Consider the following 17784-nt stretch of genomic DNA (forward strand, 5'->3'; position numbering starts at 1 on the left):
ATATTCTCTAGCATGGAAGCTTATATACGGCTATTCCCTATTCCTTTTAAACCCAAGGTATTTACCATACAAATGCTATTTTGAATTATTTCCCTTGTCCTTGCTTCCTGGTTGGTTCTCTTTATTATTGGAACCTCCTAGGTCTTTTATGGCCTACACCTACCTCTTTAGGACTCAAGCATGCTCATAAATTTGTTGATACTGTATGGCTTATTCCCTACCTTATTCCTATTCATATGGCTCTGTATTATGTAGCTAGATATCGACTAATGTATTAGACCTGGTTGCAACTCTATTTGTGCCATTTGCACCTTGAGAAATTATTTTTTTTTATTATTGTTATATTGTTTTTTTCTGTATGTCCTAATTTTCTTATATATATGTACATGTCCTTTATTTGTTTACCCTTTGTCTTTTAGTAAACCCCATGATTAAGACCAGGGAAGGTCGAAACGTCGGGTGTCTCTACTTTACTGGGTTTTGGACCAATTTTTGTAACTTGGCACTTCTTTTCTTTGTCTAAAATAAAATTCCACAGATGGTTGCAAATCATTCCATTAGAGTGTGCGGTGAATTTTTGCTATTTCAGGGACCACCACGGTCCGTTTTACCAGCACCACGCTTCTACAGTGACCTTGAGTGCACACCAATCCCTACTCTACTCAACGGCAAATGTGAACCTAGCCTAAATTGAGTATATCCACCCACTGGACTCCTAAGCCGAAATGGGCACGACTATAAATCAATAAGAGACTGTCAATCATTATGTAGAGACAGTGGTCAACCACCAAGTAGGTTTCCAAAAGCCCAGAGTGAGTAGAGGTTAGAATCAAACACGCACTCCCATGAACGTCTGCCTCCCCTAACCTGTAGTGTCGGATGGTTACTATACTTCCTAACCACTGTCTCAGGTATCAAGCATGACTTCGCTCCTCCTCCGAGTCACACAACAGCGCTTTACACGCTCCGTTCACCCTATGAGTGAGCCGCAAGTCTCGCTGTGACGCTCCATAGGCTTACATTGTAAAAGCCATTTCCGGGTCACACAGAGCGCAACGTGCGCCCGAGAGTCTGAAGAGCGGTGAGGTCACTTAGAAAAGGACAGGAACAGCGCAGGGCACCAGAGACAGTAAGGGAGAATATTAATATACTACACTATAGTACATACATAATATACACAGATACAGGAGGACAAAAAAAAAAAAAAATAGTTCATGGGAGTACATCTTTAATAAATTGCAAGTTTGGCTAAACCTTTTCTACAATCTCCTCAGGTCTTCCTGCCACATAACATGTAGCCGACACACTGTCTGGCATTTTTAGTGTGACCGGTTCCCTTTGAGTGATAGTCCCAAGCATTGTATTTGGTTAGGTACAGAATTCATGGACATAAGGCATGACCAGAAATATTCCATTGCCTTCTTCAAGCCATTTTTATAAAACAACTTTTCAAGGGCTTACTTAAGACTTTTCATTTCTTCCTCTAAGTGAAAACTCTTCAACTTGTTGAACTTCTCCACCAGGGCTGCTCGCGTGAACGATAGAGTAGAAATCTCAGACATGTATCTAGAAGAAAGTGCATTACACACGAGGCAGTTACAAGACGGTAGTGATGTGCTAATGCAAATACAGTGGATTACCGGTCAAGTCTCACGATATAATCTGAGCTAAAATCCACAGCAGAAAGCATCGCACGACTACTAATACAGTGCAAGTCACCAGCCAAGGTAAAAGCTCAGCAGTTTTCAGTGGTACCGGTTCTTTAACCCCTTAATGACCGGAGCTTTTTTCGGTTTTGCATTTTCATTTTTCGCTCCCCTCCTTCCCAGAGCCATAACTTTTTTTACGTCAATATGGCCATGTGAGGGCTTATCTTTTGCGGGACGACTTGCACTTTTGAACGACACCATTGGTTTTACCATGTCGTGTACTAGAAAACGGGAAAAAAAATTCCAAGTACGGTGAAATTGCAAAAAAAGTGCAATCCCACAGTTGTTTTTTGTTTTGCTAGGTTCACTAAATGCTAAAACTGACCATTATCCAGGTCATTACGAGTTCATAGACACCAAACATGTCTAGGTTATTTTTTTTTATTTAATTTTTTTTATGTAAGTGGTGATTCTAAACTTTGCTAAAAAATAAATAAAAAAAAAATTAAATTGTGCAATTTTCCTGAGACCCATAGCGTCTCCATTTTTTGTGATCTTGGGTCGGGTGAGGGGTTATTTTTTGCGTGCCGAGCTGACTTTTTTAATACCATTTTGGTGCAGACACGTTGATTTGATCTCCCATACGTATTTCTGGCGTTTTGAATTTTCTCGCTACGCCATTTAGCGATTAGGTTAATTTTTTTTATTATTGATAGATCGGGCGATTCTGAATGCGGTGATACCAAATATGTGTAGGTTTGTTTTTTTTATTGTTTTATTTTAAATGGGGCAAAAGGGGGGTGATTTGAACTTTTATATATTTTTTTTCAGATTTTTTAAAACTTTTTTTTTACTTTTACCATGCTTCATAGCTGGCATAACCTGATCGGCTCTGCTACATAGGAGCGATGCTCAGATCGCCCCTATGTAGCTGAATTACAGCATTGCTATGAGCGCCGACCACAGGGTGGCGCTCACAGCAATCTGGCATCAACAACCATAGAGGTTTGCAGGAGACCACTGGTTGATATGCGGACGCACCGATGACCCACGATCATGTGACGGGGGTCACCGATGTGCGCATTTCCAGCCAGATGTACTTGTTAAATGCCGCTGTCAAAGTAGAAGGAAAAGATGAAGGAAGAACTATGCAGACTTTAACGGTTAAAGCTTGGACTACTTCATGTCGCATTCAGGGACCACAGCAGAAGCTCAGCATGGCGTTCTAGCGGAGGAAAGAACTGCTTAGTGCTTTCTTCTTTTTAAAAGTAATGTATTTGAAAACATCAATAACTTGCCCAACATTTAAATCTTGGGACAAGCCTTAAGTCAATAATAATGCAAATGTCAACGGTCCTTGACCGTGCTGTCAATGATGCAACTGATAACACATTACGCGAGTTAGGTTTCCTACAAATATTTACTGGGAATGTGGAAATATATTGAAAGTGGATGTGATACAATCGCTAATAAACTAAGATAAAGATACACTGGAAAAATCCTCTTTTCCTTCTTCCTTAGATGATTTTTCTCCTTTCCTGAAGAATGTTTTTGCCTCTTACAGGCCACTGTACTGTGGAGCCAGTGATATCACACGCCGGATCCAGAAAGAAGAATGGTTTTACCAGGAACGTGTGGACGGGGCTTCCCGGTTATACACTACAGCGTACAGTGATAGACTTCATCTTCAAGGACAGACTTTATTAGTATTATTATTTATTTATATAGCACCATTGATTCCATGGTGCTGTACATGAGAAGGGGTTACATCAAAATACAAATATCACTTATAGTAAACAAACTAACAATTACTGACGGATACAGAGGGGTGAGGACACTGCCCTTACATTCTACAGGATTGTGGGGAAGGAGACAATAGGTCTCCTACTTATATCAAATCTTGCCCAGCACACTCCTACAGTGCCGCATTAGAGATCCCTCCATTTGGGATTACTATTCAGGACACGGTAGCCATCTTCTTTGCACCTGTGGTCGGACATATTTCACTTTCTACAAAACAACAGAACGGAGTATACAAGTCCCAATACGCATTTTATTTAAAAATTGTATAATTTTATTTATATTATCAAAATATATAATTCAAACTGAGTAATCAAATATAAATACAATACATATAAATAACAGGATTAGTGGAGGAGGAAACACTATAATAGTGGCGGAGCGGATGACAACACCTATCACATCATATCACAAGGACTGCTATTGTGGGAGCCATAGTATGAAAAAAAAAAAAAAAAAAAAAGTTGCAACAGTGCAGGTTATATCACTAGCTAAAGTGCCATAGTGCCTACAGGACTCATCACCTCATATCATATAAAGCAGCTTACCCATTAGGTCTGAGATGTCTCACCACGCTCCACACACCACCCCCTTGACGCACGTTTCGCGGTCGCTTTCTCAAAAAGGGGTTTTTCTCAAACCCCTTTTTGAGAAAGCGACCGCGAAACGTGCGTCAAGGGGGTGGTGTGTGGAGCGTGGTGAGACATCTCAGACCTAATGGGTAAGCTGCTTTATATGATATGAGGTGATGAGTCCTGTAGGCACTATGGCACTTTAGCTAGTGATATAACCTGCACTGTTGCAACTTTTTTTTTTTTTTTTTTTTTCATACTATGGCTCCCACAATAGCAGTCCTTGTGATATGATGTGATAGGTGTTGTCATCCGCTCCGCCACTATTATAGTGTTTCCTCCTCCACTAATCCTGTTATTTATATGTATTGTATTTATATTTGATTACTCAGTTTGAATTATATATTTTGATAATATAAATAAAATTATACAATTTTTAAATAAAATGCGTATTGGGACTTGTATACTCCGTTCTGTTGTTTTGTATTTATTGGGGAGTTTCCTAGACTGTCCTATTGTTTCGGACAGAAATATTGGGAGAGATATAACAATCCTTGTCTCTCGGCCACGCATATGTATTAATTTTTGTGAGTTTTATATTTCACTTTCTGCCTACCAACCTCCTATTGTATTACACCAGTTGTTTATTTAGGTTTACCCCCCCCCCATACGGAAGGAGCCAGGATCCACCAATAATATAGGTAAACCCAGCTGCCCATTTTTTAGACACTAGAATTACCTTGTGCACATATTTTCTGTGTGTCACATACAGTTCAGTATTCTAAACACTCAGTGTACCCTCATATAGGGCGTTTTACAGTGAGCGCGGTTATCTACAAAACTGCTTGTCACAAAGAATCTAAAAATTACCAAAAAGTTGAACGTACTTTTCCATAGTCTTAAATAGCCAAACCGGTTCTTTGTTGAATGGCATCTCCATCATGTGGAATCTGGCCAGCTTCTGGGCGATCTCACTAGAGATTTCAGGAACACTAAGTTCTGGGGTCACCAGTCTACGACTCTGAGGGAACAAAATAGAGAGAGAATCTAGATCCCAATCACATACAATAAACTGATGGAAACATGACCACATGTGAATAGAGTCCTGTTCATTAAATATTATAGCCGGTACTCTAACCACTGAAGCCATTTATGACAGATCCACAAGAAGGAAGCAGGTGGGACATGTTAATGGAGGTTCTGCATCTCATACAGTTTAATGCCAAGGATTATGAACATATGGCCGGCTCTTTCAAGCTTCTGGTTTGTACCAAAGTATCACTTTAAACGAGGTTTACTTTTCATTTGGTTTTTTTGGAGGGTGCTATTACTATAAATTTATGTAATATTTTAGAACAGACGTCTGACGCTGTGCATTAGTATTCCAAGTTCAGTTTTAGTGACTAAGCTGTTGCTTAGTAAAACATGAATGCAGGCTAAGGCTCTGTTCACACCACACTTTGCTACTCTCCTGCTATACAGAGGCATAGGTCAGCCATTGGATGGGTATGGTACATGGGGACTCATGGCTACACATGGCGAACAAGCTCATCCAAATACAGTATGAACATAGTCACACCTGAATGTTGTGTAGAAGAATTACAGAAAAGACTTGTATATTAACAATTCTAAATTTGGTGCTTTCCAGCCAGCACTTCTCACCGGAATGTATTCTTCCAGACGGCCTTGTGGAAAAACACCATACAAATGTGGACCCAGAGAGCGTTCAGCAAGGATGGCAAACATTACGCTCTCCAGGACAAGAGAGTCCACACCCTGCAAGACAGAAAGAAGCAGAAGATAGATTTAAAGCATACCTACTAGTGATGAGTGAACGTGTTCAGATAAGATCCTATCCAAGCATGCTCGGGTGCTGAGAGTCTTCAGCGTGCTCGAAAAATATGCTTGATTCACCGCGGCAGCATGTTTCGTGGCTCTTAGACAGCCGCAACACAAGCGGGGATTGCCTAATAAACAGGCAATCTGTTGCATCTGTCAAACAGCCACGAGACATGCAGCCGTGGGGAATCAAACATTTTCCCAGCACACCGAAGACACTCAGCACCCACGCATGCTTGGAAAGGATCTTATCTGAGCATGTTCACTCATCACTAGTGCCTATCCTTTTAGGCTACTTTCACACTAGTGTCGTGCACTGCACGTCGCTATGCGTCGTTTTGTAGAAAAAATGAATCCTGCAAAAGTGCTTGCAGGATGCGGTTTTTCTCCATAGACTTGCATTAGCGACGCATTGCCACACGTCGCAACCGTCGTGCGACGGTTGCGTCGGACCATCGCCACCAAAAAACGTTGCATGTAACGTTTTTTGGTGCGTCGTGTCCAGCATTTCCGACCGCGCATGCGCGGCCGGAACTCCGCCCCCTCCTCCCCGCACCTCACAATGGGGCAGCGGATGCGTTGAAAAACAGCATCCGCTGCCCCCGTTGTGCGGCGCTTCCACAGTATGCGTCGGTACGTCGCAACGTCGCATTGCGACATGCAGTGCACGACGCTAGTGTGAAAGTAGCCTTAGAAAACTGATAAGGCAGAGTCCTGCACTAAGAGCGTTTGTAACTTTTACTGATAACACGGACCACCCAAAGTCTGTGCTGTGGGATACACTAAAGAGCGTCCTGCTGCAACCACACTTCTGTATTCAGTGCGGGAGCATCGTAGGATTGCACAACATTCACTCACGCACGCACTTAAGACGATAGCGAAGATGATGTTGGACGCTGCATATTTTAGCAGCACAGTCTTCGGGTGCTCCATGTTATCAGAAAATACTCCTAATAGAGCAATACAGAAAATTTAAAAAATTATTGTACGGTAATCATTTTCTTATAAAAGTGGAGGTAACGATTTGTTAATAAGATACAACCAGCTTTCAAAACCATCAGCTGCTCAGGCTGTGTGCTCACAAGGAGTTTCTGCTGTTGCAGCATTTCTGCACCCATTAGGTAACATGTGTTTTTCACCATTGCGTTTGAGCACGTTTTCTTGTTTTAACATGCATCTTTGGTGTGTCATGCTTTAAATATAGCGGATTTGTTTTGATATTTCATGGTATTTGGCTTTGACAAACCGTTACCGATACAGTCACGTGTGGATTATATGCGTTTGACGCGTTTCCATTGCGGAAACACTAAAGACGCATGTGCGGTATTTCCACATCTAACCCAAGTCTATGGGAAAAAAATTGCACATAACAAGAGTAATCACAAGAGAGATTGACATGTTGTGGATCTGAATCACGCACCGCAAGTCAATTTAGCGTTAAGAAGGGGGGAGGGGGATATGACATACACTTCACTGGAAGCAACAAAAACTCTTCATGGGCACAAAGCCTTATGTTAAGACAAAAAAAAAAAAAAAAAAAGTTATGTACTGTATATATTATTTATATATTTGTCCTGGAACTATAAAATATGCACCCGAGAAACAGATTACCTGCAGAATGGCTCCATAAAGCCGCAGCAGCACTTGACGTGGCTCTGTGGATTGCGTTTGTACGGTGTCTGCCAGACTACACTTATACAGCAGGTTACTGAGGCCGCCACTGAAACACAGAAGTGAAGCGGTTAACAGGACCACAAATAAATCCTTCTGAAGAACCACATGTGACCATGTGGATTACGGGTGACTTTATCCACAATGCACCACCGAGTCTTAGTTAATTTGCCAGCCCAGGGAGAACATTGCGAGAAACCTTCTCAATGACAGTTTGGAATTTGACTTTGTTAAAGTGTAAATACGCTGAGTGCAAAAGGGAACATTGTGGGGCGGCTTCATCAAAACTTTAACACCAGAATTAAGGTATAAAAAATATTTGAAAAGTAGCAACATTTTGCCACAACTCCAGGCTGCGCTAAAATTCTGTGGCAATTAGCGGCCATTTTAATTCTGTAGTGATTACTGACCTCAGCAAAACTATGGCGATCAGCTAGTTAAATGTATTTAGGAATTTAGTTACATTTCCTTTAGTAAGTTTACTCTTTTCACGAATAACCCCTTAAAGAAGCACTCTCCCCATCAAACTTTGTGTCCTATTAATATATTGCAGTCATCATATTATACAGCACTGTGTACTTACAATTGCTCATTTTGCCTTTCTACCCATCTAACTTCTCTATATAGAAACCAGAAGTCTGTTGTCCCTGCATTTATCATTCCCCTCTTCAACTCCTTACTCAGTTGCTGCCCCTCCCATAGACTTTTGCAGTGACTCATGACTTGTGCAGAGAAAAATTGACCTCCTGCTTCTACATAGAGCTTAGAAGGATTCAGCTAGTCAGTTTTTAATCACGTGATATCGTAGACCTAATGGAAAAAGAAAAGAATTAGCTGGGTAGAAAGGTAAAACGAGCAATTGTAAGTACACAGTGCTAGATAATATGATGATTGAAATATAGTAAGAGGATACAAATTTTGATGGGAGGAGGAGTGCTTCTTTAATGATGTAGGAGCCTCTAACTCCAGCACGCCTGCTCAACAAGACTGGTGATAACGCAGGTCTTGATGAAGCAGGGCCTATGTTTGTGCATTATCGTACATATATATATATGCTGATAAACTGACAGCAAAACCAGTCACAAGAGAAACAGAATACACACTCGTTGAATTTTATGGCAAGATCTTAAAATTAGGTAACTACAACTTCAGAACAAAAACACATGGCAAAATGTAGGCCGAAAATACAGAAGGAGTGTGAAAGATTAAAGGGAATCTGTCACCATATTTGACCTATCTAAACTATTAATATGGGCGTACAGGCAATAAACCGGGATATGAGGAGGACGTTGCCTGGAAGATAAGCTCTGCCTCCAGAGCTCATTTTACATGAAGGGAGAGTTACCAGCGTGAGACAAGTAACCAACACAGAACAGGAGAAGTGAAATTTGTCTCCTTGCAAACACATTCCTTGCTTCTCCCCGAGTGCTGCTGTATTGCAACAATATTACAGCCCTATCTGTATGTGAGCTGGAGCGGAGAGGAACCTGCAGACTTGTCAGTTTTCAGGAGAGCAGAGAGCGGCCATTACAATACACATTGTTAACTCCTCCTTCATTTATAATAATCTCTGGAGGCAGAGTTATCTCCAGGCATCATCTGTCCTGGAGCCTGGAAGAGGCGACTTACCGTATATACTCTAGTATAAGCCGACCCGAGTATAAGCCGAGGCACCTACTTTTGCCACGGAAAACTGGGTAAGCTTATTGACTCGATTATAAGCTGGGTATGCATTGTTCCCTCATCCGGTCCTGCTATGCGTGGTTCCCCCTGTACTGTCATGTGGCATCCCTGTTGTATGCATGGCTCCCCCGGTCCCGCATTGCTCAGCTCCCCCCTTCCCCTGGTTGTATGCATGGCTCACATTGCCCCCCTCCCTCCCAGTCATCGCACCTGCATCTCCATTGTCCCGGCAGCTCTCCTCTGCTCAGTGGTCACGTGGTACCGCTCATAAAGGTAATGAATATGCGCTCCAACTCCATGCTTATGGGAGTGTAGACACGTGCATATTCATTACCTTAATGAGCAGTACCACGTGACCGCTCAGCACAGGAAACCAGAACCGCAGAGACAACGGAGATGCAGCGATGGAGGGCGAGTATGATGTCTTGTGTTAGCCGGCGGCTGCGGCTGTCACGGTGCCGCAGCTGCCGGCTCCTGCCACTGCTATGCCGCTCCCCCTCCCAAGCCAGCGTTCTGGACAACAGACTCGTGTATAAGCCGAGGGGGTCGTTTTCAGCACACAAAAAAAAAAAAAATTGTGCTGAAAATCTTGGCTTATACACAAGTATGTACGGGATATAAAAAGTGATAAAAGATGATTTCTCAACAACAACAACACAGCCGATATGAGACACACATGGGAGGACTGTTTTCAGCATTCTATATCCTGTATAACCATATTTACAGTTAAGTAATGTCAGATTCCCTTTAAGTACACCATTACTGCTTCCCTAGGAATTAAGAGGGCAAGTATCCGCTAAGTGCTGCTAACCAAAAGTCCTTAAAGGGAATCTGTCATCCCCTGGATGCTTTTAAGCTAGCTATTCCTATGGGCATACAGGTAATACAATGGTTAAACCAGTCTTACCTGTATGCCTCATTGCTGCAGTCTGGATGTTGAGAAATGCACTTTTAATCTTTATGTTAATGATTTCTTCCAGGCTCTGGGGCGTGCGGTGCTCAGAAGACATCTAGGTCTCCTCTCCATTACAATACTACCCCCTCCCATGCACGTCAAACTGATCTGTGGTGAGGTACTCCTGCGCATGCCCTCACGCCATTATGGGTACCTTGGCCACCCTGTCTAATGGCAGTGTCTTCATCCAGCTTCTGTGCAGGCGAGCTTGTGAACACTGGCACTGAAGCTGGAGTGGACCTTGCATGCAGCATTGGACAGAAAAGCTGCCATGTCACTCAGTAGTGCCCCCTCCTGGGCTACAAGGCAGCAGAAGAGCAGTGAGCTCCTAAAGAACGTAGCTGTTCACAACCTGACAAGGGTGGCCATGCTATCAACTACTGCTTTTAGATGTCCGAAGTAGTGACAGTATGTACTTTGGTCATGGTTTGGTTTGCACATGTGTATGTGGTCTGGGGAGCAGGCCAGCAATATGCAGGCTGCATCGCCTTTAGCTGCCATATGACATTGTCAGCAATTCATCACCACCTCCCCGATGACCTTGAGAAGAGGAGTTCATGTTACTGCTGAGGAGCACACAGAAAAAAAGGCTGGAATGGCAAACCTCGGAGCACAAGAACATGAAGAAGTGACATATGATTGGTCCATTTCAATATGTCAGTCTGTGAGATGGGGGTGGGGAGAAGATGCTTGGGACCCGCCTCCGGGACCAGTCACTGTGGCCAGATGCACGTTCCCTGGTCAGGTTTTACAGGCATGATTTCTCTGAAAGACCGCAGCTCTTCAGTGTAAATCACAGCCTGTCTCTTGATTCAGGCTGCCCGTGTTTCTCCGTCAGGTCCAATATAAATCAGACATACGTCCCACTGCTCCCCCTATACCAGTGCACACCAGCATCACAGTGCCAGGCTTAGGGTTGGTGCCGCATATTGTGCCACCTGATCTGCACTATTGGCTTCTTGTGCAATTAAGGACAGGCGAGATTCTGCCATTTACCGCTCCCACCTTAGCAAAGTCATTAACAAAACCCTCCCATCATAGCCTTTATCTTCGGAATATATTGCAATCATCATTATATAGCACTGTGTACTTGCAATTGCTCATTTTATCTTTCTACCCAGCAAATTCTTCTCCTTTCTCTGCTCTACAGGAAGTCCCTTGTCCCTGCATTTCTTTCCCCTCCAACTCCTGACCCAGCAGCTCCAACACCCGTCGCCAGGGACGTTGGCAGTGACTAGTGACTCGCACAGAGAAAATTGACCTCCTGTTTCTACATGGAGCTTAGAAGGATTCAGCTAGTCAGCTTTTAATCACGTGAAGTCACAGACCTAATGGAAAAGAGAATAACTAAATGGGTAGAAAAGCAAAATGAGAAATTGCAAGTACACAGTGCCATATAATATGATGACTGGAATATATTAAAGGGAACCTGTCACCACGTTTTTGGAAGATGGGATAAAAATAGCGTTAAATAGGGGCAGAGGTGGGCGTTACATTAGTGTGTGTGTTATGCGTTTATTACCCACCTAAGTTGCCGAAATAACTTTGCAAAGTCTCCGTTTTCGCCTGTCAATCAGGCTGGTCAGGTCACATGGGCGTGGTGTCTTCACCCAGATTTGGCGTAGTTTTCCGTTGGTGGCGTAGTGGTGTGCGCATGCCCAAAGTCCGGAATCCTCTTCCAGGGGATTTAAAATAGCGCGGTGTTCGTTATTGCATTGGTGATCGGTGGGCGCGGCCATCTTCCTTTGGCCGCGCGTGCGCAGAAGCGGCGCTCTGCTGGCCGCGGCTTCAGGAAAATGGCCGCGGGATGCCGCGCGTGCGCAGATGGATATCGCGGCGGCCATTTTCCTGAAGCCGCGGCCAGCAGAGCGCCGCTTCTGCGCACGCGCGGCCAAAGGAAGATGGCCGCGCCCACCGATCACCAATGCAATAACGAACACCGCGCTATTTTAAATCCCCTGGAAGAGGATTCCGGACTTTGGGCATGCGCACACCACTACGCCACCAACGGAAAACTACGCAAAATCTGGGGGAAGACAACGCCCTTTTGACCAGACCAGCCTGATTGACAGGCGAAAACGGAGACTTTGCAAAGTTATTTCGGCAACTTAGGTGGGTAATAAACGCATAACACACACACTAATGTAACGCCCACCTCTGCCCCTATTTAACGCTATTTTTATCCCATCTTCCAAAAACGTGGTGACAGGTTCCCTTTAAGAGGATAAACACTTTGATGGGAGGAGGAGCAGTGCTTCTTTAAGAGTTCGGTTTACAGCAGGTCAGGAGACACGTATACAACATAGCACAATAATCAGTTAACTTTGTACTTGCCATGTAACCAGAGGGTGACGTCAAGCCTGACTCTCCACCACTGTGAAAGGTCAGAGATAGGAAGGAGGACGAGGACTAGGAGCCTGTGACTGGCAGATGTCGCCCTCCGTCCTCTCTCCAGCGCCAGGAACGGACCACCATCATTTACCCTTATATAACACTGGCACACCTACAGAATAACAGGCAGCTTCTCTGTGGTGCAGAGATCCGGAATAGTCGCCATGACTGCTACGGCACGATGGTAGTCGACCACTCAAAAACAAGCCCCGCACCTTGTCTACAAGTGGGGGCGAATGAGCTAACACTTTCCCATTAACCCCTGCAGCAGCCGCCCCTTACCTATATAGACTATACCCAAGATAGAAGCAAAATGGGCATATACCCTAGTAGTGTAAGAGGCGTCGCACCCCAGGGTGGCAAAACCTGGCGAGAGATTCCGTTTACAGCTCCATCATTCTCGGCAGCATATCGTGTATGATCAGGACATGTGCTGCTGAGTATTTTGGCGGTCTGTGTATAGTAAGGGTATGTGCAAACGTAGAAAGGTCCACTGCGGATTTTTCCGCAGCGGATTTGATAAATCCGCAGGGCAATAGCACTGCTTTTTTCCTGCGGATTTACCGCGGTTTTTGTGCGGATTCCACCTGCGGTTTTCTATTGGAGCAGGTGTAAACCGCTGCGGATTCCGCACAAAGAAGTGACATGCTGCGGAATGTAAACTGCTGCGTTTCCGCGTGTTTTTTTCTGCAGCATGGGCACTGCGGATTGCGTTTCCCATAGGTTTATATTGTACTGTAAGCGCATGGGAAACTGCTGGGGACCCGCAGCGTGAGCACACAGCCTAAACTATGTGCACCTGTCCTGGGCACACTGAAGAGCGGCCGGCCTGTGTAATCGGGCAACTAAACGCCATCCGACTGGCCGCTATGTAGCTGATTTTATCGCTGGGGCTCAGCGCGCCCCAAGGCTTGGCTCACACTGTCATGGCACCCTCTATTATAAAGGTAGGACACCTATGACAGATGTCATGACGGCTGGGCTATATGCAGCGCTGCGGATAGATATATATATATATATATATATATACATACTATTAGTAAGCAGAGAAACGGCCAGCATTTATACAGTTAATGTGCTACAGACCCCACATTCGCACAGTGAGCACGGCGCTACTAGTGACCCGGATGAGGACCCCCACATGGCGGAGGACCCCCACATGGCGGCGCTCCCCCTGCCCCCGGCTGTTACCTGACCACAGACACCCTCATCTGCTCCGGGCTGATGCTCCGCCACGCTCCCCGGAGGTACTCCCGGCACAGGGCGTGCGCTCTCCTGGGCAGCTGCTCGCTCAGCTCCAGGCGGCGCCCTCCCGGGGACAGCGGCACCGGCGCCCCGTTAGCTGAGGCCATGGTGCGCGCAGTAGTGCCAGCTGTGCCGGCGTCAGTCACTGCCGGTAATAGGACACCACACTGCAGTCACCCCATCTGCTGTGCCCGCCACCCAGGGCATGCCGGGCACTGCCAGCTATTCTACCCGCCCCCGGGGCGGCACGGGCGCTGATCACGGCGCTGACACTATGACTGCCGGCATCCTGTAGGGCTATTCTATCTGGAGACATCTATTGCATCCAATCAGAGCGCGGACCCGCCCACTTCTCCGCAGGCTCCACTGAACACCAGGCAATAATGACGCCTTAAGACGTCACGTGACGTCTGCTCAGCTAACTTATTATATACTCCAACCTCAGACTCTGTCTGCCTCTGCCGCCGCCATTTTATTGAAGACTTGATGTGTAAGGACGTGTAAAGGCAAGCCACGCCCCTTCTGCGTGTCATCGCGAGGCTTCTTGCTTTGGCGGGAGATTTCCATACTGTAAGGTGAGGATGACGCGTTCTATTACAGTGTCTACTGTCCAGTTTCCTAGCGGCGGGCTCCAGAGGCGTTCACCCGCATGACTTGTGTGTCGCCATAGACACCATATACGTATAGCTAGCAGGGTAGGCTGGACTTGTAGTTCCACATACCTTCCAGAATGTCAGTGTGTCTGAGGAAGCGATGAGCCATTCTGTACAGGTTATTGTCATATCCGTGTACAGACTAGGTGCCGGGAAGCGATCACCTGTGCTGCTGGTAGTGTATAGGGGAGATATGTGAGTGGTCCCTTACCCAGCTAAGGCCGCTTTCACATTTGCGGTTGTGTCCGCAGCGTTTCTACCGCATATATCCACATGCGTTGTGTATTCCTATATTTAACATTAGGGACGCATGCGTTTTTTTATCGTGTTTTGCCGCGTTATTATTTATTTATATAGCACCATTGATTGCATGGTGCTGTACATGAGAAGGGGTTACATACAAGTTACAGATATCACTTACAGTAAGCAAACTAATAATTACAGACTGATACAGAGGGGCGAGGACCCTGCCCTTGCGGGCTTACATTCTACAGGATGGTGGGGAAGGAGACAGTAGGTTGGGGGTTGCAGGAGCTTCGGTGTTGGTGAGGCGGTAGCTTCAGTAGTGGTGAGGAGGCAGAGGGGTCAGTGCGGGCTGTAGGCTTTCCGGAAGGGTGGGTTTTCAGGCTCCGTCTGAAGGATCCGAATGTGGTGGATATCCGGACGTGTTGGGGCAGAGAGTTCCAGAGGATGGGGTATATTCGGGAGGTCTTGGAGGCGATTGGATGAGGAGCGAATAAGTGTGGAGGAGAGAAGGAGGTCTTGGGATGACCAGAGATTACGTGAGGGAAGATATCGGGAGATTAGTTCAGAGATATATGGAGGAGACAGGTTATGGATGACTTTGTAGGTCAGTATTAGTAATTTGAACTGGATACGCTGAGGGAATGGGAGCCAGTGAAGAGATTTGCAGAGGGGGAAGCGGAGGAGTAACAGGAGAGAGATGGATTAGTCGGGGAGCAGAGTTAACCCCTTCATGACCCAGCCCATTTTGACCTTAATGACCTGGCCGTTTTTTGCAATTCTGACCAGTGTCCCTTTATGAGGTAATAACTCAGGAACGCTTCAACGGATCCTAGCCATTCTGAGAGTGTTTTTTCGTGACATATTTGGCTTCATGTTAGTGGTAAATTTAGGTCGATAATTTCTGAGTTTATTTGTGAAAAAAATGGAAATTTGGCGAAAATTTTGAAAATTTCACAATTTTCACATTTTGAATTTTTATTCTGTTAAACCAGAGAGTTATGTGACACAAAATAGTTAATAAATAACATTTCCCACATGTCTACTTTACATCAGCACAATTTTGGAAACAAATTTTTTTTTTTTTTTGCTAGGAAGTTATAAGGGTTAAAATTTGACCAGTGATTTCTCATTTGTACAACAAAATTTACAAAACCATTTTTTTAGGGACCACCTCACATTTGAAGTCAGTTTGAGGGTTCTATATGGCTGAAAATACCCAAAAGTGACACCATTCTAAAAACTGCACCCCTCAAGGTGCTCAAAACCACATTCAAGAAGTTTATTAACCCTTCAGGTCTTTCACAGCAGCAGAAGCAACATGGAAGTAAAAAATGAACATTTAACTTTTTAGTCACAAAAATGATCTTTTAGCAACAATATTTTTATTTTCCCAAGGGTAAAAGGAGAAACTGAACCGCGAACGTTGTTGTCCAATTTGTCCTGAGTACGCTGATACCTCATATATGGGGGTAAACCACTGTTTGGGTGCACAGCAGGGCTCGGAAGGGAAGGAGCGCCATTTGACTTTTTGAATGAAAAATTGGCTCCAATCTTTAGCGGACCCCATGTCGTGTTTGGAGAGCCCCTGTGTGCCTAAACATTGGAGCTCCCCCACAAGTGACCCCATTTTGGAAACTAGACCTCCAAGCAACTAATCTAGATGTGTGGTGAGCACTTTGAACCCCCAAGTGCTTCACAGAAGTTTGTAACGCAGAGCCATGAAAATAAAAAATAATTTTTCTTTTCTCAAAAATGATTTTTTAGCCCACAATTTTTTATTTTCCCAAGGATAACAGGAGAAATTGGACTCCAAAAGTTGTTGTCCAGTTTCTCCTGAGTACGCTGATACCCCATATGTGGGGGTAAACCACTGTTTGGGCACATGCCAGGGTTCGGAAGGGAAGTAGTTACGTTTTGAAATGCAGACTTTGATGGAATGCTCTGCGGGTGTCACGCTGCGTTTGCAGAGCCCCTGATGTGCCTAAACAGTAGGAACTCCCCACAAGTGACCCTATTTTGGAAACTAGACCCCCAAGGGAACTTATCTAGATGTGTGGTGAGCACTTTGAACCCCCAAGTGCTTCACAGAAGTTTATAACGCCGAGCCGTGAAAATAATAAATGTTTTCTTTCCTCAAAAATATTTTTTTAGCCCAAAATTTTTTAATTTTCCCAAGGGTAACAGGAGAAATTTGACCCCAAAAGTTGTTGTCCAGTTTCTCCTGAGTACGATGATACCCCTTATGTGGGTGTAAACCACTGTTTGGGCACATGCCGGGGCTCGGAAGGGAAGTAGTGACGTTTTGGAATGCAGACTTTGATGGAATGGTCTGCGGGCATCATGTTACGTTTGCAGAGCCCCTGATGTGCCTAAACAATAGAAACCCCCACAAGTGACCCCATTTTGGAAACTAGACCCCCCAAGGAACTTATCTAGATGTGTGGTGAGCACGTTCAACCCCCAAGTGCTTCACAGAAGTTTACAACGCAGAGCCGTGAAAATAAAAAATCATTTTTCTTTCCTCAAAAATTATGTTTTAGCAAGTAATTTTTTATTTTTGCAAGGGTAACAGGAGAAATTGGACCCCAATAGTTGTTCCCCAGTTTGTCCTGAGTATGCTGGTACCCCATATGTGGGGGTAAACCACTGTTTGTGCGCACGTTGGGGCTTGGAAGGGAGGGAGCACCATTTGACTTTTTGAACGCAAGATTGGCTGGAATCAATGGTGGCGCCATGTTGCGTTTGGAGACCCCTGATGTGCCTAAACAATGGAAACCCCCACAAGTGACCCCATTTTGGAAACTAGACCCCCCAAGGAACTTATCTAGATGTGTGGTGAGCACGTTCAACCCCCAAGTGCTTCACAGAAGTTTACAACGCAGAGCCGTGAAAATAAAAAATCATTTTTCTTTCCTCAAAAATTATGTTTTAGCAAGTAATTTTTTATTTTTGCAAGGGTAACAGGAGAAATTGGACCCCAATAGTTGTTCCCCAGTTTGTCCTGAGTATGCTGGTACCCCATATGTGGGGGTAAACCACTGTTTGTGCGCACGTCGGGGCTTGGAAGGGAGGGAGCACCA

General features: G+C 44.8%; 2 protein-coding genes across 3 annotated transcripts in view; one reads left to right on the plus strand and one right to left on the minus strand.

The window, feature by feature from the left end:
- The window catches only part of CHKB (choline kinase beta), a 39592-nt gene extending 25413 nt beyond the window's left edge, over window positions 1-14179 (minus strand). Inside the window, exons 1-5 of one of the 2 annotated variants that reach the window (XM_077264292.1) lie at window positions 13752-14171; window positions 7472-7580; window positions 5684-5797; window positions 4909-5042; window positions 1462-1566 (exon numbers count right to left, since the gene is read on the minus strand). In XM_077264292.1, coding sequence (XP_077120407.1) covers window positions 1462-1566; window positions 4909-5042; window positions 5684-5797; window positions 7472-7580; window positions 13752-13912 — 623 coding nt within the window. In that variant the 5' untranslated portion in view covers window positions 13913-14171. Of the gene's footprint in view, window positions 1-1461; window positions 1567-4908; window positions 5043-5683; window positions 5798-7471; window positions 7581-13751 lie in introns of both variants that reach the window. The other variant, XM_077264293.1, reaches the window with a different exon arrangement.
- Window positions 14180-14341: 162 nt separating this feature from the next.
- Window positions 14342-17784, plus strand: part of LOC143775768 (uncharacterized) — a 53213-nt gene continuing 49770 nt past the window's right edge. The window contains exon 1 of the mRNA XM_077264294.1: window positions 14342-14380. The gene's annotated coding sequence lies outside the window, so the exon portion shown is untranslated. The remainder of the gene's footprint in view (window positions 14381-17784) is intronic.

Source organism: Ranitomeya variabilis, chromosome 5 (assembly GCF_051348905.1).
Source record: "Ranitomeya variabilis isolate aRanVar5 chromosome 5, aRanVar5.hap1, whole genome shotgun sequence".
Taxonomy (NCBI): domain Eukaryota; kingdom Metazoa; phylum Chordata; class Amphibia; order Anura; family Dendrobatidae; genus Ranitomeya; species Ranitomeya variabilis.